The 23743-nt window shown below is 34.0% G+C and overlaps 3 protein-coding genes and 1 pseudogene across 3 annotated transcripts; 3 read left to right on the top strand and 1 right to left on the bottom strand.

The window, feature by feature from the left end:
* Positions 1-903: 903 nt before the first annotated feature.
* LOC7458480 (zinc transporter 8) lies at positions 904-16260 on the top strand. Its single transcript, XM_002307824.4, has 4 exons — positions 904-1042; positions 14685-15264; positions 15420-15569; positions 15687-16260. The coding sequence occupies exons 1-4, from the start codon at positions 1014-1016 to the stop codon at positions 15990-15992; spliced, it is 1065 nt and encodes a 354-aa protein (XP_002307860.4). The 5' UTR covers positions 904-1013; the 3' UTR covers positions 15993-16260.
* On the top strand, positions 8540-13026 carry LOC7458479 (choline-phosphate cytidylyltransferase 1). Its single transcript, XM_002307823.4, has 8 exons — positions 8540-8814; positions 9435-9548; positions 9719-9814; positions 10126-10168; positions 10251-10406; positions 10527-10607; positions 12437-12535; positions 12628-13026. The coding sequence occupies exons 1-8, from the start codon at positions 8633-8635 to the stop codon at positions 12817-12819; spliced, it is 963 nt and encodes a 320-aa protein (XP_002307859.4). The 5' UTR covers positions 8540-8632; the 3' UTR covers positions 12820-13026.
* A 2515-nt stretch (positions 16261-18775) lies between the features above and the next one.
* On the top strand, positions 18776-20304 carry LOC7458481 (zinc transporter 8-like; annotated as a pseudogene).
* A 1319-nt stretch (positions 20305-21623) lies between these two features.
* LOC7458482 (anthocyanidin 3-O-glucosyltransferase 2) lies at positions 21624-23296 on the bottom strand. The gene has a single exon (XM_024603655.2). It carries the CDS (start codon positions 23176-23178, stop codon positions 21724-21726), a length of 1455 nt encoding a protein of 484 aa, XP_024459423.2. The 5' UTR covers positions 23179-23296; the 3' UTR covers positions 21624-21723.
* Between the last annotated feature and the right edge of the window lie 447 nt (positions 23297-23743).

Below are 23743 nucleotides of genomic sequence, written 5' to 3' on the forward strand. Positions count from 1 at the left end.
GGCCCATGTGGAAGACACTTCAATAAAATTATTTCCACATAATTTGTTTTTATTTACCAAATGTTCGATTATATATCCACTTGGCGTTAGACTCTCGAAGGCCTTAATTAAAAAATAAATTTCAAATGAGTTTCGACTTCGAATTAAGAAACAAATCACGAGCCTAGCACGCACGTTATATTTGCTGGATTATGATTTTTCTTTTTCTCCCACTTGACTGCTTAGTTTCTTTTCTTTTCTTTCTTTATTTTCTTGGTGATGAGAGAGTAATGGAGAGAGGACTGCTACTCCTCTATATATATATATATATATATATAAAACAACGAACAGAGATATAATATCGCCTCACTATATTGAAATTAGATATGATAAGGTTTAATTACTCGGGCGCGAGTCGGACGACTGAATCACTTAATTAATAAGGTCAACATCCATCCTAGATAAAAAAAAATAAAAAATAAAAATCACTTAATAAAGTCAACATCCATCCTAGTTAAAAAAGAAAAAAACTCAAGACTAGATTCCAATATAATGATATCAATGGGAATAATCAGCTTGCTTGCTTGCGAATGCATGCGATAAAAGATCATGGAAATCTCTTATATTTTAAATATTTAATCGTGCGCAGATATGTAAGCTGCCGACTGTAGTGAATTAAAACATTTCATTACGTGATCATTAGGACAAGACAATTACCTGTTTAACCCTGCATTTCTCATCAATTCACTCACCCTACCATAACAAACAAGATATATTTTCATACCCCCTTGGTAATTCACCTCCCTCTATGTAAATAATTGTCCTAATTTAAAAAACAAAATCGAAAATTCATGATTCCATCCGAATAGTGTACAGCAATTTATAAAGAGTAAGAGAGGGAATCACATTACTCTGTATGAATCAAAGTACAATAGCAATATTTTCACACAGAATCTGCCTCAAGAACTGCCTGCCTACATCTTCGATCCCTTTTCCTTCACTTTGCTAACAATTCTTCTCTTGATCCCATCACCATGCAGAATTTTATCACATTTTATTTAACCTTCATTTGCTTGCTTCTACTACTCCCTGCTCTTTGCTTTAGGAGAATGCACATGTGATGCAGGAGGAGGAGGAGGAGACAGAAATAAATCTGAGGCCTTGAAATACAAAGCCGTAGCAATTGCTTCTATCCTTTTTGCTGGTGCAGTTGGAGTTTGTCTTCCAATTCTTGGAAAAACGTCTATCCCTGCTCTTAGCCCTGAAAAGAATATTTTCTTCATCATCAAAGCTTTTGCAGCCGGTGTTATATTGTCGACAGGCTTTATTCACGTGCTTCCTGATGCTTTTGATAGCTTGACATCGCCATGCCTTGGTGAAAATCCTTGGGGTAACTTTCCCTTCACGGGGTTCGTGGCAATGGTGTCGGCGATTGGGACTTTAATGGTGGATTGTCTTGCAACTTCTTATTTTACTAGGTTTCACCTCATCAAGGCTCAATCAGAGGAGAGTGGGGATAAGGAGAAGGCAGCAGTAGAGGCTCATGAGGGTCATGTTCATACTCATGCAACTCATGGCCATTCTCATGGCATAGTGGATAGTTCAGGTTCTGGTCCATCTCAGCTTATTCGCCATCGCGTTATTACACAGGTAATTGTTTTTCTCTTTCGTTACAAAGGAGAGGCTCAAACCTAACAACTTTTAGAGGAGAGGACATGCATGCACTTGTCATTGTTATTTTTTTTCTTCTTAATTTAAAGATTTACTACACTGTAGGATACTTAATTCATGTTTGTGTTTTTCTTAGGTTTTGGAGTTGGGAATTGTGGTGCACTCTGTGATTATAGGAGTTTCTTTAGGAGCTTCTGAAAGTCCCAAGACAATAAGACCTCTAGTGGCTGCCCTAAGCTTTCACCAATTTTTTGAGGGTATGGGACTCGGTGGATGCATTACTCAGGTAAAGGCATAGCCTTGTTTCTAACTATATATGCTACCTTTTTTATATAGTCTAAAATTGAATATTTTCTCTAAATAAGTGTCAATCGATACACTTGTTTTTATGTTTCTAGGCGAAATTCAAGACCAAATCTATTGTGATAATGACACTCTTCTTCTCTCTAACAACCCCAGTTGGCATTGCAACTGGCATAGGCATAACAAATGTCTATAATGAGAGCAGTCCTAATGCTCTTATTGTCGAAGGAATTTTCAATGCTGCATCAGCTGGTATCCTAATCTACATGGCACTTGTGGATCTTCTGGCAGCTGATTTTATGCATCCAAAAGTGCAAAGTAATGGAGCACTTCAATTTGGGGTTAATGTTTCTCTTCTTCTAGGAGCTGGTTGTATGTCTCTCGTTGCCAAATGGGCTTGAAGCTTTAGCTATCTAGAGTCCCTTTTCTCCTGCTTTTCTCTTGTTTTTTTCCCTTTAAAATCTTGTACTGATATGATTGACTTAGCTTTGGCTCGATGAAGATAGAGAAAGTCCCTTTGCCCACCAATTTCTTGGTGTTGTAAATGTCATCTCTCTTTCATTCTTTTCATTGTCTTGGATTAAAAATTTGGCCAATTTTCATAATCGAAAGAGTTGTATGTGATTTTCATTGTCTTGAAAATCTTGTACTGATATGATTGCGTTGCAACTTGTTTTACAAAAGAGTTTTTCAATTAAAAAAAGGCTTTCTTTAGTCTTGTGGGCTTGCTCATTGGTGACGATCTATGCTCGATCATCCATGAATTCATGGAGTGTTTGTTTTTGTGATTTAATTAAAATAAAAAAAAATGTTAAATTGATATTTAATGATTTAAAGAGGCATGTTCGCTCTACACAAGATCAACAAATTGAGAATGGAATGTTGCCTATTAGATAATGTGAAAAGCAAGTACATTTTATTCATGGCGTGCTGTCTAGCATATCTTGAATCATACGATCTCTGTGTACGAGGATCCAGTACCCTTCATTAAAGCCTTCCTACAGATCTTTTCATGACTTGTTGAAACCAATTAAGATCTACTTTGGGCATTAAATCAATGTTGTCTTCCTACATCTCCTCCACTCCCTTCTCCTAATTCCCTTCGCTAACAAATCTTTTCTCGATCCAATTTGAAGGTTAAATATAATTTATTAGCACAGTGAAGGAAAAGGGATTGAAGATGTAGGCAGGCTGTGTTGTTATATATAGAGGAGTTTTTGAGGCAGATCCTAGAAAAGGCATAGCTTTGTTCCTAACAATATATGCTACCTACCTATTTTTTTAAATAGTCTAAAATTGAAATTGTTCAGCAAGAGGAGATTACGCCAAACATGCTCCAGTCAAGAGCAATGTTACAATGGTGATACATGAATGATATTCATTTTCCATTACCCTGCAGTGCATTTTTGTGCTTTGCGAAATGTAGTATATATATGTAATCCAAGCCTCATCCGCATCAAGTTTTGGTAGCTTGGAAATTGTCCCAAGAATGCACAGGGACAGGGTGTTTTGCACACCTTAAAATTAAGAGAATTCATGAGAAAATACAATCACAACTATTATTTTTTCTAAATACTTTCCTTGAAGTTTCTGAACTTTGATTGTGTTGGCTTGTTTTAGTGAGAAAGTCGCTATTCCCAAATACAAACAGAACATTACATTTCAAGGACCAACTGCAATTGTATGGAATGACACTGCAAAATCTTCCAATTATGGAACATTTTATAGCGGTTCTGTTCAAGTTTTTTTTCTAACAACTAATTCGTTGCTAAGAACATAAGCTTCATGGTACGACATGGCTCAGCAACATTAAAAATCACATTGTGTCATGAGAAGAAGTAGTAACGTTTTCCTTTTTCAAGCTACAATGTTGCACCAATAATTCCAAGCCCTGATGATATTGGAGCGCAAGCAGTGGCAATTAGAATATCTGGAGACCAAGCTGTTTTCTTGGGCTGTGGATTCTTCGGAGCACAAGACAGGGACCCTATACACGATGATATATAGAAGGTCGCCATTACTTTAAGGATTGTTATATCCAAGGTTCTATTGATTTCATCTTTGGCAATGCAAGGTCACCGTATGAGGTGACCTAATTTCCATCTGAAGCAGGACTGATCATGCTATTTCATTCTTGATTTCACTAGCATAAGATTCTTAAGCATGCATATGCATGCTATGAAACTGATGAGTTGAGAAATTACACTCCCTAATATATAATTATGAGAGATTAATCACCATGCTCAAAGTCAAAGAAAGATAAAAGGGGTGGTCTTGCAATATACTGAGTTGAACGCACGTAAAATTCTATATTGTTAACATGTGATAGAATCATAACAGAGGGACTGCAAAAAAACAAAAAAAAAAAAAATCCAAAATAAAAGTTTTAGATAAATAAAATAAAGAGTAGAAAAGTCACCTTGAGAAAATATCAGGAGTAAAAAGAACAAAATATGTGATTAATCTGACAAGAAATTATCACATGTTGAATATTCCTCCTTTATCTAATATTAAAACTCCTGCAAACTTTAAATTTTATTAACCTAAATCCTAGTTGATATTAAACTTCAACAAGGATTTCTACAGAATTGCCAGCTGATTTTTATGGCAAATAATCCAGTGGCTCTAGGAGCCAAAGGCACAAATGGAGCAGTAACTGCACACGGTAGAACTTCCAAGGATGAGAACACTGGCGGAGGCACAAGAAGAATATGGCAAAGGTATCAACCTTCTACTAACTACTTTTTGTTAATTTGGTAATCAACTAATATTTTTGAATTTTTGAATTTACGGACTATATTTTATATGGAAATATACTCTCTCTTTTTTATCAAAGAAAAAATAATCTAAATGCACAGCAAATGGAGCTGGCGGCGAGCAAGAGAATGGAGACGCAGTTGAGATGGCGAAGGAGGAGCTGAGCACAAAGAAGAAAAGAGAGTGAAAAGGGCAAATAAATTTAGTTAAAAGCTTAAATTCATTGCCAAGGATGCCGTTCTATTATTATTTTTTAATTCTGCCTGTTTATTTATTTATTATTGTGTTTTATTAATTCTATTGAATTAATTGTGATGTTTAATCATTTGGGCATATTAATTCATGCACTTTGCTAGCTTTTGGACAAAGTATTCATTAAAAATTAAGAAAATGTCAGTTCATATTAATGAATAGTTTATTTTTAAAAAAATATTAAAATTAATTATTTTTGTAGGAAGTGTCCAAATTGTTATTTTGGATGCTTCAACTATAAGGTTTTCAATTTTGGCGTGCTTTTGGACAATACTTTTCTTTTTTTTTTCTTTTTGTCAGGATGCCGTTAATTCTATTTTTTTTTTTAATACTGCGTGTTTATTTATTTCTTATTGTGTTTTATTACCATAAATCCATAGATATTAACGACAAGAGGTAATTCGATGTGAGATCTTATAACTTTTATCAAGTTTCAAGTTCGATATTTGTTTATGATCATTATAAAATTGACATCTTGATTTTTTATTAATGGAGTAATATATCTTGAAATTTAGGGTTCATGTAATATTTTATAGAAGGAAATAATACAAGAAAAATAATAATAGAATTTTAATTCGAAATTTTAGTAATGGTTATTTTCTTTTCAAGTAATATTTTTTTCTAAGAGATAATTACAGCTCCATAAATAAATTAAAAAGGAGTCTTAAGAAAATTAAAAAAATCTAAAATAAAAAACTACAAAATTAACTTGAATATAAAAATTTTTAGATCTAATTTGATTGGTTAATTAAATTTCTAATTTATCCTCTATCCGATGCATTTATTCCCTATTCCTGATTCAATTTTCCATTATAAACAAATTAATTAGCACATGCAACTTGCGTATTTTACTTGCCTTCACACTACGTACAAATGCTCTAATTTGTTTTTATTGGAAAAATACCCATAAAGGGTGAAATGTTGAAAATGTGAATTTCTACATTTTTTTCTCTATTGAAAGAACTAAGACATTATATTAAGCTGATTATACTACATAAAGGTTATTATTTCTGTATTTTTTAAAAAATCATGTTATTTTTTGTTTTATTTTTTTGGTTTTTATTTCTTTCTTTTTTATTTCAAGATAATAACTAAATACTATTTTCTAGAGTTTTTGTTTTCATTTAGGATAAAAGAAATGAGATCGTTGAATCTTAAATACAAATAGCAATTTAATTACACCAATCATTATATAGACAAAATAATTTTATTTCTCAAAAAATAATAATTATTGCTTGACAAAGATTATCTTGTTTTTCTCTTGGTACAAAAATGTCGATAAGATTGTTGTAGTATTATCTTCTTTATATTTTTTTCAATTATCTAAAATTGGAATACTTGAGAGTTGATGCGTGTGTGGGTTTCGGTTTTCTTTCAAGATTGAAATCAAATGAAAAACGGAAAGAAATAACCTTTCACCATAGAAAATAAAAAAATAATCGAATTTAGTGTTTTTTTTATTCACAAAAATCTAAAACTCAAATAATTATCATGATGAATCCTACCTTTATGTAAATGAACATTGTAGATGAACTATCTAGTTGGTGGTCCAGTGATAAGAACTTGAGACTAAGGAGTTTGCTCTACTTGTGGTATCAAGTTCGAGTCATGTGGTTGCTAATATGATTGCTACTAGAAACATACATGGTCGTTAATTTTAAGACTCGTGAGATTAGTCGAGGTACGCGTAAGCTGACCCGGATAACCACATTAATCTAAAAAAAAAAAAACATTGCAGATGGACGGGTATGTTTGGCAGTGTGGTTGCGGTTGTTTTTCAAATAACTTTTCGTGCCGAAATGCATGCCAATGATTTTTTTTATTTTTTAAAAATCATTTTTGACATCAGCACATCAAAACGATCCAAAACATATTAAATTTTAGCAAAAAAAAAATATTTTTTTTGAATTTTTTGGGAACGCGCACCGCGTTCCCAAACGGTGTCTAAGTACATAAAAATTCCCTATGTACAAATAAATAACACCCCTAGTTTTGAATTTTTTAATATTTACTTAGGCCATGTTTGTTTCCCGGAATTCATTTTCTGGGAAACCACTTTCCAAACTTTCCTGTGTTTGTTTGCCATTAGGAAAGTTGGTCAACGGAAAACACTTTCCGGTCAACGAAAAACACTTTCTGGTCAACGGAAACACTTTTCGGTCAACGGAAAACACTTTCCAGTAAAAAAAAAATTTGGTTTGATTTCTAGGAAAGTGTTTTCCTTTTTGGCTGTGTTTGTTTTCCGGAAAGTGGTTTCCGGGAAACCACTTTCCAAACTTTCTTGTGTTTGTTTGCCATTGGAAAAGTTGGTCAACGGAAAACACTTTCCAGTCAAAGGAAAATTTGGCTTAGTTTTCAGGAAAGTGTTTTCCTGAAAAATTTGGGCGGAAAACACTTTCCGGAAGTTGTGAAAAATTTAGAAATGTCATTATTTGCTGATTATATCAAATTTGATCCTCAAACTTTTGATTGCTATATATAATTTGTTTTGAATATTTATTTTTCAATTTCATCTCTTAAAATTTAATTTTTATATTAATTTTGGTCCTTATTTTTATAATTGCTATTTGCTTTTCCTTATCATTTTTTTATTGAAATTTTTTATCTATCAAATTTGGTCCTCATTCTTTTGATTTTTACTTATTTTATTTGAAATAATTTATGAAATGTTAATTATTATTATTTTAATTTCTTCACCTTTTATTTTTTTTAATTTTTTAGATTTGATCTCTATTATTTTGATTATTATTTATTTTATTTAAGATAATTTATGAAATTATATTTTTTTTCAATTTCATTCTCATTCAACTTTTTAATTTGTATGATTTGTTCCTTATTATTTTAATAAACTTGAAAAAATAAAACATTAATAAGTTATTTTCCAGCTCATTTTCCATAACATAACCAAACACTGGAAAGTGTTTTCCAACTTATTTTCCATTACACTACCAAACATCGGAAAATACTTTCCCGGAATTCACTTTTCCGGAATTCACTTTCTCCGAAATTCACTTTCCAAAAGGAAACTACTTTCCTGCAAACAAACGTGGCCTTAGTCAAATTTAAATTGAGTTTATTATATTTAAGTTAATCCAATATCAAATTATAGTAGTTTGAATAAGGTTTCAAGTTTATTTTTTAATACTATTCTGGTCGGATATAAATTTAATTATAATATTAATCAAATAATAGATTAATCTTATCAATATCAAAATTAATTTAACTAGCTCTAAATCATAGGATTTTTACATTAACTTGCTCTAAATCAAATAATAACATTGATGGCCATTAATTTCAAAATTTGTCAGCATAACGTGAGCTTTCCAAGAACAGTTGAATTTTATCAATCAACATGACTTTTCACATGTCCTGTTCATCATTTAAGACAGTTGATAATATAATTAATTTTTTTTAAAATCTGAAAATCTAATTTTGTTACTAAATATTTAAATCTAACACAATTACTACAAAATCACCAATATATTAAATTAATTAGTACAATTATTTCTTACTATTAATTATTTTTTCTTGTGGCCTATAAAAGGAAAGGAAGGACGAATAAAAGCGTATGTTCCTTGAAAGAGTAGGAAAAAACAGGATTCTTCAAAAAAAAAAAAAAAGAGAAACAAAAAGAAGAACAGAGTACATTGTAAATTCCATTCCAATTCGAATGGCGGAGACACAACAGAAAGAGAAGATGGTGAATGGAAATAGCTGCGAAGTATCTTGTCATTCGAATCCTGATCCTTCAACACCACCACCGTCTGATCGTCCTGTTCGTGTTTATGCTGATGGGATCTATGATCTCTTCCACTTTGGCCACGCTCGCTCCCTTGAACAAGCTAAAAAAGCGTACGTTTTCTTTAATTGTATGTGTTTTTTGTGCTAAAGTTTTTGTCTTTTTTTGTTTGTTTTGTGTTTTGTGTTTTGATCTGTTTCGTTTTCTGGGGTTTTCTTGTTTTGTGGGAATTTGATTGGATGCTGAATTTTGTGAATTTTTGGAACTTTTATGAGATTTGCTTTTCTGGGTTTCGATTGTTTTTACTGGTTTTTCTGTGCTGTAAATCATGTTTTTGAAACTTGTTTCGCCACTGATAGGTATTTTTCTGCTGTTTTTTCTCTTTTTTAATTTTTTTTCTCTCGTAATTGAAGTGTTTTTGTGATTTTTTAGAGCTGTTTATTCTGTATATTAATCTAGACTGATTAATCTGTTCAACTATGGATGAAGTTTACTTAAGTACCATTTTTCCTTTTGCTTTTGAATGTTAATTCGTATTGTTAGATTGTTGAAATTGTCATACTTGCGTTTAGATGTTGAGTTCATTAAGGTGGTTTTGATTGGTCCATGTTATTTACTTCTAAAATATTTGATGTTATTTGCAGTATATGATTATATTTTCCCTTTTAGTTGATAATTTTGCTTGAAAAAGGATTTTGGCTCAGCTTTTTAATTGATTGCTTTGTGAATTTAGGTTTCCGAACACCTACTTGCTTGTCGGATGTTGCAATGATGAAATCACACACAAATACAAGGGAAAAACTGTCATGACAGAGGAAGAGCGTTATGAATCTCTTCGCCATTGCAAGTATGATTTTTGTTTATTTTCAAACTTATGAATAGCTTCTCTTTTCCAGCATCAGAGTTTTCTTGTGTAGGACGTAACTTTTTGAAGGTATTTGCTTCGATAGGATATATAATGGCTTGGGATTAGCAATTTTGGTGTTATTGATAGCACAAAACCTTGTTTTTTTTCAGGTGGGTGGATGAAGTCATTCCTGGTGCGCCTTGGGTGATTGATCAAGAATTTCTTGACAAGCACAATATTGACTACGTCGCTCATGATTCTCTACCGTAAGAAATCCAATTCAAAGGCATATCTTGGTGCTTAATTGTAATGATATGCATCAGAATTAAGTAGTTTTAGGATAGTGAAGAAAATATCTTTCTCATATCTCAAGTTTAGTATCTAATTTGTTCGGATGTAAGTACTCAGCAATAGTTTATAGTTACACAAAGAAACGCTAAGTGTTACAGAATTATTTCTATTTATTTTAATTCTAAATTTAATACCAATGGAATCTGTCAGGTAATGTTCATTTGAGTGAGTCAAGTTGTAAATACATCAGCAATCTCTTACATTTGGCCTTGCACTTTATCTGTAGCTATGCTGATGCCAGTGGAGCAGGAAAGGATGTCTATGAATTTGTAAGTTTGAGCAACATATTGCTTGTGTTTCCATTTATCCTTGTGGTAGTATATAATTATGGTAAGTGAGCTTTCATTTCAGGTAAAAAAAGTTGGAAGGTTCAAAGAAACAAGAAGAACTGATGGCATTTCTACGTCGGACATTATAATGAGGATTGTCAAAGACTATAACCAGTATGTCTTACGTAATTTGGATCGAGGATATTCGAGAAAAGAGCTTGGTGTTAGCTACGTAAAGGCATGTTCTTATATTGTTTCTGGAATTGATTGGATGATACTGCACCGAAATTTGTTTTTGTGTGGACTTCTTTATGCATTACTTCCTTATCTTTTGCTGGTTTTGTGCAATGATAAATAGGAAAAGCGACTGAGGGTGAACATGAGGTTGAAGAAACTACAAGAGAAAGTGAAGGAACATCAAGAAAAAGTTGGAGAAAAGGTCTGTTCTATCATATGCCTGAACATTGATGTGTTTCACCAACTTCCTTTTTTCTGTTTTATTTGCATCTTATGCAGAAACATTGTTGTGTTTTACCATCTTCTTCTTTTCTGTTTTGCTTACATCCTATGCCTAAACATTGTTGTGTTTCACCAACTTTTTTCTGTTTTGCTTACAAGTATCATTTAAATTTTATGGTTAACATTTAGTATGTTAAATGATTCTTCACTTATTCTGGAAACATATCATTTCTTCCAGTCATTCATTTTTTTCCTCCTGAAAACTTAAATATATTCTCTTAATTAGGTGGAGCATGTACTGTAAGTTATTGTGACTTGATTCTGCAGTTATACCCTTGAAATATACCCCCCAAATTACCAGTTTTAGTAATGTTAGTGCTCACTATCTAGCACATTTCGTTTCGTTTGATGTATTGAACTAAGGAACAACATCAACTCCATATAGAAATTTCAGATATATATCCTTTCTTCACATGACTAATACAGTCCAGCATAAATTGTGAAAAGTTAGTGTTGTCCTCCATTTGCTATGGCAATGTTTCTATTTAGGCAAAGCAATGCATCTTTTTTTAATTTTTGAACTGTCAAAGACTCTGTGCGTGCAAAAGTGTTTTAAGTTGGGTAATATTGCGAGCGACTGAAGCGAGGCCCCTCCCTGTCACAGAGCCGTGGGCCGGGAATGCCCGACTTATCAATTTATCCGGTAAACTGCTGGCTTATTTTTCATGGCGGGTGAATAATGTGATAACTCATCCATGCGGGTAGTCCCTATCTGCTGTCATGCCCCTCTAAAGGCTGTGTCAAACTCCCGATAGTCCAATATCGTAGATCAAGAGATAAAGCCGCTTATTCGGATTTGACTTGCGCCTCAGCAGGGTGTTCTCAAACGGCGAAGCCTTAACTCCCTCCCGCATAGACCGTGAAGTCACCGGATGAATTGCCGAGTAGATAGATCAGATCCGGACGCGGCTGTTGCTCCGCGGTGATACGGACTCGACCTGCACATTAGAATATCGACTTTTCTGATATCAGTGTCTCAGTTCTCCACTCGGATTCGGAAAATAAACAGAAAGGCAATTAAGTTGGTTGGTGGCATGGACACCTACCCTTTTTTTATTTTATTTAAAGTCTTTTTTCTTTGTTTGCTGGCACAGGTAGATTTTTCAATAGTAGCCCTCTCCAATCTTAAAAGAGAGAAGGACTGGTCGGGACGGATGAAAAGCTTTTTTCACATCAGAAAACAAAGAAATATCCAATTTCGTAACATGAAAAGGTTTTTTTAGTTCTTTAAAAGAAAATCTGCTCAAATCACCATATCCTGAGCTTGTGAAGAATTATCTGTTAAAAACTCTCCAACCGGAGAAAAGGATTGATAACTTTACTCTTGGAGAAGGAGTAATGCCTACAAGTTTTAAGGTTCTCTATGACTCGCATCGTCAAAAGGACATATTGGTTGCCAGCTCGCGTGGTTCACCGGTTCCACCGACTAGACCCTTAGATAGTGTAAAATTCAGTGTTAAGAATGCAGTGTATCAGGTGTCAGGTGCTAGTTCTAGGTATTTGGAAGTTTGTCAAAGACAGCCCTTTTACTTTATTGTAGCATAGAATGGACAAACAAAGCGAAGCCAAATGTTTCTTATATTGTGGGTTTTGTTTTATGCCATTCTGATGAAAACTAACTTCACTTGCTTGCTGTTTTGTTTTTGCTGCTTCTAGAATTTCTGTGCTTATTATATTTATGAAATATTCAGTTTGCTCCCTTTCCATGCTTTGTACATGTTTCATGGTTGTTTCTGTTTCCTTTTACAGTTTCAAATTGTTGCAATGCATCGTAATGAATGGGTGGAAAATGCTGATCGTTGGGTTGCTGGATTCCTTGAGATGTTTGAAGAAGGTTGCCATAAAATGGTAAGTTTGATTGTCTATCTGTTGGGTATCAAGTAAATTGGTGAGTTGGACTAGAAGTTTGATCTTTTACCATTGAATTGGATGTCTTTCAGGGCACAGCCATCAGGGATCGAATTCAAGAGCGATTGAGAGGGCAGCTGTCAAATGGGCTGCTGGAAAATGGTAAGGCAAACAGTGAAGACGATGATGAAGAGTATTATTATGATGATGATGATTATGATGACGATGACGATGAAGAATATTATACCGAGACATATGACAAAGATGCGAAAAGTAAGAAGTAGATTGCCTTATTCATGCTTTACTGGTAAGAGTTCCAATCAGAAACGTGCCTTGATGATTACTTGTTTTGGGTGCTTTTGTAAGGTGCTTGTATAATGGTCGTGGCAAGTAAGGTTTGTTGCTTGGTTTTGCTATAGGGAGTCTGGATTTGAGTCTTGTTTTTGTAATTTTATTACTTTTCTATCAAGGGAGCTTGGTTTCAGTTGAAACTTTCTAGTCTTCGTCTTTAGTTTGTTGAAAGCAAGAGATCATCATTCACTCCGAACCAAATACTGCTGTACATGAAAAGGTTGTAGTGTTAGGCTTCCCTAATCTAACTAGGCCTACCTTGTCGTGAGGAGGGTGGTTGTGGATTTGGACAAGATAATTACAGTCCATGTTTGACACCAAAACTATTCCTAATGTTGTTCAACATTAAGTATGAAATCTGGCTAATATGTCTGAACCAACATTAACAAGTATGATGTTTTACTGCATATAACCAAATGATTCTTGATTCCTTAAAAACAATAACCCAATAGTGGTTTAAAAAGAACTATGGTTATAAAATTCCTTAAACATCGAAGGTAATTCAGGTGTACCAAAGAAGAGAAAGTAGAGGGTCATGATCATATAGCCTTCGAGTTCTCGGATCCTTCAGCTAGATTGGCCTGGATTCGATATATATATATATATATATATATAGAACAGATCTAATCCGGGATTTGACCCGGCTTTGAGCTAGACTGGCCCGAATTTGATTAAAAAAACCATATTTATCAGATCTAAATATCTAATCCAATCTAAGGTCATGATCATGTGTTAGTTAGCCTGCTCAACTCTAAAACATAAAACAATATTATTTCATTATGTTTTTTTAATGAAGCATTGTTTTTTTAATGAAAAAAGTAAAAAACTCGAGACTAGATTCCAATATAATATTCAAAGCATGCGAAAAAAGATCATGAAAATCTCCACAAATATTTAATCAATCCGACAAGGAAACCTACGTGGACAGTTGTAAACTGCTGAGCGGAGTGAAGTAAACTAGTACAGTAAAGTAAGTCGGCAGAGGCACACAATGTCCTCATAATTGTGAGTTGACTATGGTAACTGTAAGAGAGACCTCAATTTTAATAAATGGAAATCCTTTGGATCTAATTTCTTATTACTTAAAATGTCGACATTCTTCCAACACATAGACTTGTCCATTCATAAACATCTCTTTCGAAAAATACAAAGTCAACAACAAACATTAATTTCTTACATTTTTTTAATTGTTAATTACGAAAATATATATAGAAAGTAATTTAAGGGAAAATAATTGAGTTTTTAATATAAGGATATAATTGAGAAATGGTGTCATGTACAGCATTATATTACCATATTTCCTTATTTAATCCTTAATTGGATGCTTTTTTTGACAAATAGAGCGTTGGATGTCCTCATTATTTCTTCACTGTTTAACACCATCACTATTAGTTCACAGAATTAGTCAGTAACGTAGCTACCTGTCATAGTTCTTAATTATATGATCATTAGAGCAAGACAATTACCTGTTTAACCCTGCAATTCTCATCAATTCACTCACCCTACCACACCAAACAAAATATATCTGAATACCCTTTTGGTAATTTACCTCCCTCCATGTAAATACTTGTCCTAATTTTAAAAAAAAAATCGAAAATTCATGATGCCATATGAATAGTGTACATCAATTTATAAAGAGTAAGAGGGGATCACATTTCTCTGTATAAATCAAAGTACAATAGCAATATTTTCACACAGAATCTGCCTGCCTACATCTTCGATCCCTTTTCCTTCACTTTGCTAACAAATTTTCTCTTGATCCCATCACCATGCAGAATTTTATCAAATTTTATTTAACCTTCATTTGCTTGCTTCTACTACTCCCTACTCTTGCTTTAGCAGAATGCACATGTGATGCAGGAGGAGGAGATGGCAAAAATAAATCTGAGGCCTTGAAATACAAAGCCGTAGCAATTGCTTCTATCCTTTTTGCGGGTGCAGTTGGAGTTTGTCTTCCAATTCTTGGAAAAACTATCCCCGTTTTAAGCCCTGAAAGGAATATTTTCTTCATCATCAAAGCTTTTGCAGCCGGTGTTATATTGTCGACAGGCTTTATTCATGTGCTTCCTGATGCTTTTGATAGCTTGACATCGCCATGCCTTGGTGAAAATCCTTGGGGTAAATTTCCCTTCACGGGGTTTGTGGCAATGGTGTCGGCAATCGGGACTTTAATGGTGGATTGTCTTGCAAGTTCTTATTATACTAGGTTGCACCTCAGCAAGGCTCAACCAGAGGAGAGTAGGGATGAGGAGAAGGCAGCAGTAGAGGCTCATGAGGGTCATGTTCATACTCATGCTACTCATGGCCATTCTCATGGCTTAGTGGATAGTTCTGGTTCTGGTCCATCTCAGCTTATTCGCCATCGGGTTATTACACAGGTAATTGTTTCCCGCTTTTGTTACAAAGGAGAGGCTCAAACCTAACAACTTTTAGAGGAGAGGACATGCATGCACTTGTCATTGCTATTTTTTTTTCTTAATTTAAAGATTTACTACACTGTAGGATACTTAATTTATGTTTGTGTTTTTCTTAGGTTTTGGAGTTGGGAATTGTGGTGCACTCTGTGATTATAGGAGTTTCTTTAGGAGCTTCTGGAAGTCCCAAGACAATAAGACCTCTAGTGGCTGCCCTAAGCTTTCACCAATTTTTTGAGGGTATGGGACTTGGTGGATGCATTACTCAGGTAAAGGCGTAGCCTTGTTTCTAACAATATATGCTACCTATTTTTTTTTATATAGTCTAAAATTGAATATTTTCTCTAAATATGTGTCAATTGATACACTTGTATTTATGTTTCTAGGCGAAATTCAAGACCAAAACTATTGTGATAATGGCACTCTTCTTCTCTCTAACAACCCCAGTTGGCATTGCAATTGGCATAGGCATATCAAATGTCTATAATGAGAGCAGTCCTAATGCTCTTATTGTTGAAGGAATTTTCAATGCTGCATCAGCTGGTATCCTAATCTACATGGCACTCGTGGATCTTCTGGCAGCTGATTTTATGCATCCAAAAGTGCAAAGTAATGGAGCACTTCAATTTGGGGTTAATGTTTCTCTTCTTCTAGGAGCTGGTTGTATGTCTCTCGTTGCCAAATGGGCTTGAAGCTTTAGCTATCTAGAGTCCTTTTTCTCTTGTTTTTTCTTGAAAATCTTGTAATGATATGATTGACTTTACTTTTGGTTGATGAAGATAGAGAAAGTCATTTTGCCTTCCAATTTCTTGGTGTTGTAAATGTCATCTCTTTCATTCGTTTCATTGTCTTGGATGAAACAATTGGCACAATTTTGATAATCAAAAGAGTTGTATGAAGTCTGTATGTGATGACAATACACCTTTTTATTTCATTGTGAATATTTCTTTTCATGAAAAAGTCTACAATTCTTGCTCTTCGGTGACCTCAAACTGCATGTCAAACCATTTACAAAACAATGACTAACCAGCGATTTCTTTTTATATTGATCTAAATGGGAGAAGAGCACCCTTGTAGAATATAATGTTTATTTTATCTAAAATCTTTCCAAAATTATTCCAGCAATTATATTTTTTCCCTTCTTTTTATAATGATGAGTGACTCTAACATGCATCTTTCAGCTGCAGATTAAATATATAATTCTCTAGATACGCAACTCTTAATTCAGAAAAGTATTTTTATGTTGTGTTTAGTCAGTATTAGGACAGAAGAAATAACTACGAAAAATCAAAATTTGAAGCTTCCTTTGGCTGCAACAACAACATGAGCAGTTTCATTGTCACTTGATCAATACAGACACAGCAGATCGCAGGATGCTGCTGGTAGACAAACAGATCATAAGATTTCGAGAAACGTGTGAATGAATACAGTATCCCTGTCCTCATACCTTCTCTAGTCTAACAGTAGTGCTGCATCATTGTTTGACATTTTCTATGAACATATCAGAAGTACTTGAGTCGATTGTTTTTAACCTAAATCTATACTAAAAAATAGGTCAAAATATTACATTAGATCAATAGATCAGAGCTTCCGATTTAGCGTGTGATAACGCGTTGCAAAGAGAGTTTTTCAATTAAAAAATGAATTTTTTCTTTTATATTAACACATCAAAATCACATTATCTAATAAAATGTCTATTTTCTTTAGTCTTGTGGGCTTGCTCATTGGTGACGATCTATGCTCATCGATAAATTCATGTAGTGTTTGTTTTTGTGATTTAATTTAGCTATTTACAAAATGCCACAATTGCAGATATAGGAAATTAAGAGTAAAGGGAATGGAAGTGGAAGTTATCCTGGTGGAGATAATTGTTTCTCTTCTAAACTGTACATGTTATCTATGTATCTTCTCTCATCTCTATACCACTTTCGGCTAAAGACAACAACTTTATATAAGAAATTTTAGTTCTCATGAAGCTTCGGTCTGCCTAAAAAAAGTCCCTCCTAAAGTTCAATTTTTTTTTTAGCTAGCTCTTAGAATAAATTATGTACTAAGAAATTCTTATTTTGCTATAATATAATTCTAATTAATCAAGCCGTTTGTATTTTTTATGAAAATAAGATTGAGACTTCAAATCATCTTCTCTTTCATTTCATTGTAGGCCAATGTGGAAATTAAGAATGAAATTCTTGGATTTGTGGGGTGTTAGTGGTTGTCTTCCCTGCCGTGTGGATGTTCTATTACATTAGTAGTCCAATCTAGTGTTTAGAAAATTTCAGTGTAAGGTTTGGTCTATACTTTCTTGTTGTGTTAGCTAAAGTATTTGACTTATGAGAAACAAGGTTATCTTCAATGATGAAACCGTAACTTTCGAAGACAACTTCCCCTTAATGCTATATTGTCTCTTAAATTGGCTCAAATCTGTAAATAAGTTCTTCATAATTACTGAAAATGATTTACTTATGGGGCATGGAGGTATTATAGATTGGTCTAACAACACCAAATAAATGCTTTAAGTGTGACACATATGCCCTTTTTCTGATCTGTATCTGTTTAACTTTTTATTTTTCTATATGCTTTATGTTTTTGTCTTATTCTATTTTCTTATTTGTTTTTCCTTTTCCTTATCTTTTTCTTTTAGCTACCTTCTCGTTAATCTTTTTAATATATTGTCTTTTTTCAAAAAAAAAAAAATCTAGCTCTTTACAAAAAAAAAAAAAAAAAAAAAAGAGTATTAATTTGATATTTAATACTTTAAAGAGGCCTGTTCGCTCTACATAAGATCAACAAATTGAGAATGGCATGTTGCCTATTAGATAATGTGAAAAGCAAGTACATTTTATTCATGGCATGCTGTCTAGCATATCTTGAATCATACGATCTCTGTGTACGAGGATCCACCTTTCATTAAAGCCTTCCTACTCTTTTCACTTGTTGAAACCACGATCTACTTTGTGCATTAAATCAATATTGCCTTCCTACATCTCCTTCACTCCCTTTTCCTTCCCTTTGCTAACAAATCTTCTCTTGATCCAATTTGAAGGTTAAATATGATTTATTAGCAAAGTGAAGGAAAAGGGATTGAAGATGTAGGCAGGCTGTGTTGTTATATAAAGAGGAGTTCTTGAGGCAGATTCTGTGTGATAATATTGTTAAAAGAACGAACTTCCCATGTGTTTCACCAAATAGGGAGCTGGTGAAACACACATAAAGTGCAAGGAAATGAAACACGGCTTTTCTCTTCATAAATTTTTTAAAAAGAAGAAGAAAAAAGATAGAGCAAATTACTTTTGTAGTGACATAATTTAATCTAGTTTCATAAATCAAAGCTCATAAACCCGCTATATATGTATCAACATAACCAGCCTTCATCTTCATTCCCAGCTTTTCCTTGAGTTTGCTAACATTTTTTCTCTTCATCCAATTATCATGCTGAATTTTAACCACTTTTATTTAACATTCCTTTGCCTCCCTATGCACATGTGATGGGGGAGAAGAAGAAAGCAATAAATCGGGGGTGTTGAAATACGAAGCCACAACAATTGCTCCTATCCTTGCTGCCGTGCAATTGGAGTTTGTCTTCCAGTTCTTGTAAAAACTATCTTTTCTTCGTCATCAAAGCTTTTGTGGCCGCAAAAGCTTTGATGATGAAGAAAACATTATTTTCAGGGCTTAGTGCAGGGATAGTTTATCCAAAAACTGGAAGATAAACTCCAATTGCACCAGCAGCAAGGATAGAAGCAATTGCTGAAAATCCTTGGGGTCATTTTCCCTTCACGGGGTTTGTGGCGATGGTGTCGGAAATTGGGACTTTAATGGTGGATTGTCTTGCAACTTCTTATTTATCTAGGTTGCACCCCAACAAGGCTCATCTAGAGGAGAGTGGGGATGAGGAGAGGGCAGAGGTAGAGGCTCATGAGGGTCATATTCATGTTCATGCTCATGCAACTCATGGCTATTCTCATGGTTCAGGGGATAGTTCTGGTTCTAGTCCATCTCAGCTTATTCTCCATCGGGTTATTACACAGATAATTGTTTCTCTTTTGTTAATTACAAAGGAGAGGCTCGAACCTAAAAACTTTTAGAGGAGATGACATGAATGCACTTGGAACTGTTATTGTTTTGTTTTCTTTATTTAAAGATATACTAAAGTTCTGTAAGTTTTGGAGTTGAGAATTGTGGTGCACTCTGTGATTACAGGAATTTCGTTAGGAGCTTCTGCAAGTCCCCAGACAATAAGACCTCTAGTGGCTGCTCTAAGCTTTCATCAATTGTTTGAGGGTATGGGAATTGGTGGATGCATTACTCAGGTAAAGGCATAGCTTTGTTTCTAACAATATATGCTACCTATTTTTTTATATAGTCTAAAATTGAATATTTTCTCTAAATATGTGTCAATTGATACACTTGTATTTATGTTTCTAGGCGAAATTCAAGACCAAAACTATTGTGATAATGGCACTCTTCTTCTCTCTAACAACCCCAGTTGGCATTGCAATTGACATAGGCATATCAAATGTCTATAATGAGAGCAGTCCTAATGCTCTTATTGTTGAAGGAATTTTCAATGCTGCATCAGCTGGTATCCTAATCTACATGGCACTTGTGGATCTTCTGGCAGCTGATTTTATGCATCCAAAAGTGCAAAGTAATGGAGCACTTCAATTTGGGGTTAATGTTTCTCTTCTTCTAGGAGTTTGTTGTATGTCTCTCCTTGCCAAATGGGCTTGAAGCTTTAGCTATCTGGAGTCCTTTTTCTCCTCTTTTTCTCGTGTTTTTTCTTTAAAATCTTGTACTGATATGATTGACTTAGCTTTGGCTTGATGAAGGTACAGAAAGTCCCTTTGCCTACCACTTTCTTGGTGTTGTAAATGTCATCTCTTTCATTCGTTTCATTGTCTTGGATTACAAAATTGGCCAATTTTGATAATCAAAAGAGTTGTATGAAGTCTGTATGTGATGACAATACACTTTTTTTTTTATTTCGCTGTGACCTTTTATTTTCTTGAGAAGTCTACATTTTTTGCTCTTCGGTGGCCTCAAACTGCATGCGTGATATAATGATATAAATGGGAGAAGACCACCCTTTAGTATAATAGAATGTTGATTTTATCTAAAATAATCACTATGACTTAAATCTCTCCAAAATTAGTCTAATCCGAAGCTCAAAAAAATGAAAAATAAAGACTCTTGTATGAGCCACCTGTATGTGTTATTATCAAGACTAGTCTGCCTAATAATGATTTTGATAAGATTGATCAGGTTTTACACAGTGAACTCTCAAAACTTGGATCGATATAAAACATGACCTGGGCTAGAATTCTATTCGGCAGATCACTGAATTGATCAGCAAGGTCAGATCATGTTTTATAACAATGGTTTTTTAGACTAGGATCTTGCTCTCATCGGTAATTGTTCAGTGGTAGAAAATTTAGGCATCATATGTGTACGTCCATTTGAAAGAAACAGAACAAACATCCAAATCTATGTTTAGCAGACATATTGGACTGCTTTGTTAGATTTACCTGGCCAGGTCAAAATCTGAAGCTTCCTTGGGCTGCAATAACAACATCAGCAATTTTGTTGTCACTTCTTGATCAAATACAGACACAGCAGATCACAGGATGCTGCTGGTAGACAAACAGATCAAAAGATTTCGAGAAACGTGTGAATGAATACAATATCCCTGTCCTCATACCTTCTCCTCTAGACTAACAGTAGTAGTGCTGCATCATCTTTTGACATTTTCTATGAACATATCAGAAGTCCTTGAAGTTGATTGTTTTTAACCTAAATCTATACAAAAAACAGGTTAAAATATTACATCAGACCAATATATCAGAGGTTCTGATTTAATTTGTCGCCGAGTATAGATCCCTATTATGCAAGCTGATCAGGGAGATTATTCACACGATATGTATTGAGATAACTGATCCAGATGTCTGGCATGCTTCTCTCCTTTTTTCAAGAAGCCAATAGAAATAAAGATGAATAAAATTTCAGCAAAAGATAATTGCAAAACACCAATTATATGGTACGGATTTATTAGAGAGTAATTAATAGGGAAATATCATCGTCCATTGGTATTATTATTGAAATTAATTTATCTAGGCAGCGAATAGTTATTCTTCCAGGATAAAAAGAGACAAGAGAAAGAGACAATATGTTCATCTATCCTTCTCTTTTTATATGATATAATTTATTTGAAAACTATTATAGAAATAAATTTATTTTTATATTTTTATTTTTGATCCTTCAACTAAACATGTTTCTATCTTTTATATATTTTTTTTTATTTCAAGATATTAACCAAACATAACTTCAAATTACACTTAATTTCAGAGGACTATTATCCAAAATAAAGGGAAAAGAACAAAAAAAACCTCTGCTAAGAGGACCTAATATAATGTTGCAGCAGAAGAACTAGCTCATCAAATTGTCAATAAAATGACCAAATGAAGTGTGTGAAGATCCACATTCCATCAAGGTTTTCTTGCTCTTTTCACTCATCTCTTTCACCTTTCTCTTTATTTCACTATTACTCTGCATCAAACTGTTTATACCTCTTTCTATCTCCTCAGCAGTCACAATTTTAACTTCATCATCACTCAAAAAATCCTTCCTATAATCTAATTTAATTTCCACACCTAATCCTAACTCAACCACCATTTGAAAGGCATTTAATTGTTGCTCCCCATCTATTGGCCAGGCAGCAATTGGCACACCAAACCATAGGCTTTCTAGTATAGAATTCCATCCACAATGCGATACAAATCCTCCAACTGCTGGATGGGCCAAGATGTCTGTTTGTGGAGCCCATCCAATGATTTTTCCAACCATAGACGTTCGATCCAAGAATCCATCCGTCAATATTTCCTTTGGATTATCATAACCACTAGGGAATACAATCGTACCCTTTGGTGGAGCTCGACGTAGGGACCATAAAAATCGATGGCCACTATGTTCTAATGCCTTTGAAATCTCTTTCAACTGATCCTCGTCAAAGCTTCCCATGCTTCCAAAACACAAGAACACCACGGATGATTGAGGTTGATCATCAAGCCACTTCTTGATCTCCTCTTTCTCACGAGCCCTATCTAACCCTTTGTCACCTTCAGCACGTTGGAGCTTCAAAATAGGCCCCACTGGGTATATCGGAAGGGTCAAGCCATCAAAAAATGAGCTCATTACATGGGATTCCAGCTCCAAGAAAGTGTTGACCACAATACCTTTCGTTTGCTTATACTTTCTTGCAAAATTTAAGAAGCCAGGAACAACATCTTTGTTAAGAAACATAGAAGGCAAAACCCTAGCAGGAATTGGTTTAGCAAAACTTGAAATCACCAACTCAGTATCGGAGTCTTTGAACTGGGTTGAGTCCACATTTTGCTCATCTTTCATGGTTTGCATAGAAAACAAGAGACTCAAATAACCTACACCTGAAGTGAAGAACACATAGCTGCGCAGTCCAAAATCATTGCCCACATCTACCATTGTTACACAGAACATATCAACCAGGAGACCGATGAGCCGAGGCGGCTTATCAGGGCTTGAGGTGGACGACTCAATGAGCTGAGCCAGAGCTTCTTTGACTAAAGGTTTGTACGTTTCCATGTAGAAAGCTAAAACGTCTTTTGCCTTCATATCTAAAGCTTGTTCAAGAAGAGGGAGGTCAAGGAACTTGATATTGTTAGAAATAGTTGACTCAGTGAGTGATTTGCAGTAGCTTGTGAACTTCTCATCAAAGGGTAGCTTCATCAAGATGATTGTCACTACGAATCGGTCGTCTCGGTTGACAAGTAGCCGTGCCAACTCCACCGTTGATGTAACATGGCCGATACCCGGTGAAGGTATAAACACCAACTCTGACCTCTTCATTCAGAACAATAAAGAGGACTCTTAGTTGGATTCTTATTTGATTTCAATCCAAAGATTGAATATAATTATGGTGATGTTTATAGAAAAACAAGCAAGAAGTTAATACATATTTTGTCTCACCATCTATATTTTATCTAAATTCTTCAAAATTATCTTTATAGAATTGAAAAAAATAAATTAATTCTATTTTAAAAATAAATAAATAACTCAAATGATTTATTCTTTAAACTCAGTCTGGTACATGACTTGGTTCACAAGTTGACTATGTTAACCTGGATTGACTCAAGTCAATCAAAGTGATATTATTTTAATTATTTTAAAATTATTTTAATAATGAATTCCAGTTTTGATCAAGTCATGGGTCAACTTTGAAATGATATTTTCTTATAAAAAAACCTGGCCCAATTTATGAGGATTTTTTTATGATGATTTAGATATTGAGTCAACCTGCAGGACTAGATTTGATAATTATAAGTAAATTCAAACAAGTATTTTGGGACAAACAAGAAATGATAGTAAGATTATCCAAAAAAAACTGATGGTAAAACATTGGTTTTTTTAGCTT

This window comes from Populus trichocarpa, chromosome 6 (genome assembly GCF_000002775.5).
Source record: "Populus trichocarpa isolate Nisqually-1 chromosome 6, P.trichocarpa_v4.1, whole genome shotgun sequence".
In the NCBI taxonomy this organism is placed as follows: domain Eukaryota; kingdom Viridiplantae; phylum Streptophyta; class Magnoliopsida; order Malpighiales; family Salicaceae; genus Populus; species Populus trichocarpa.

Coding starts and splice junctions, on each gene's coding strand:
- LOC7458480 (XM_002307824.4), top strand. CDS start 1,014: ATGCAGAATTTTATCACATTTTATTTAAC. Junction 1,043..14,684: donor TTTATCACATTTTATTTAAC/CTTCATTTGCTT, acceptor ATTTTATTTAAC/CTTCATTTGCTTGCTTCTAC. Junction 15,265..15,419: donor GCCATCGGGTTATTACACAG/GTAATTGTTTCC, acceptor TGTTTTTCTTAG/GTTTTGGAGTTGGGAATTGT.
- LOC7458479 (XM_002307823.4), top strand. CDS start 8,633: ATGGCGGAGACACAACAGAAAGAGAAGATGGTGAATGGAAATAGCTGC. Junction 9,815..10,125: donor GTCGCTCATGATTCTCTACC/GTAAGAAATCCA, acceptor CTTTATCTGTAG/CTATGCTGATGCCAGTGGAG. Junction 10,169..10,250: donor GAAAGGATGTCTATGAATTT/GTAAGTTTGAGC, acceptor CTTTCATTTCAG/GTAAAAAAAGTTGGAAGGTT.
- LOC7458482 (XM_024603655.2), bottom strand. CDS start 23,178: ATGAAGAGGTCAGAGTTGGTGTTTATACCTTCACCGGGTATCGGCCAT.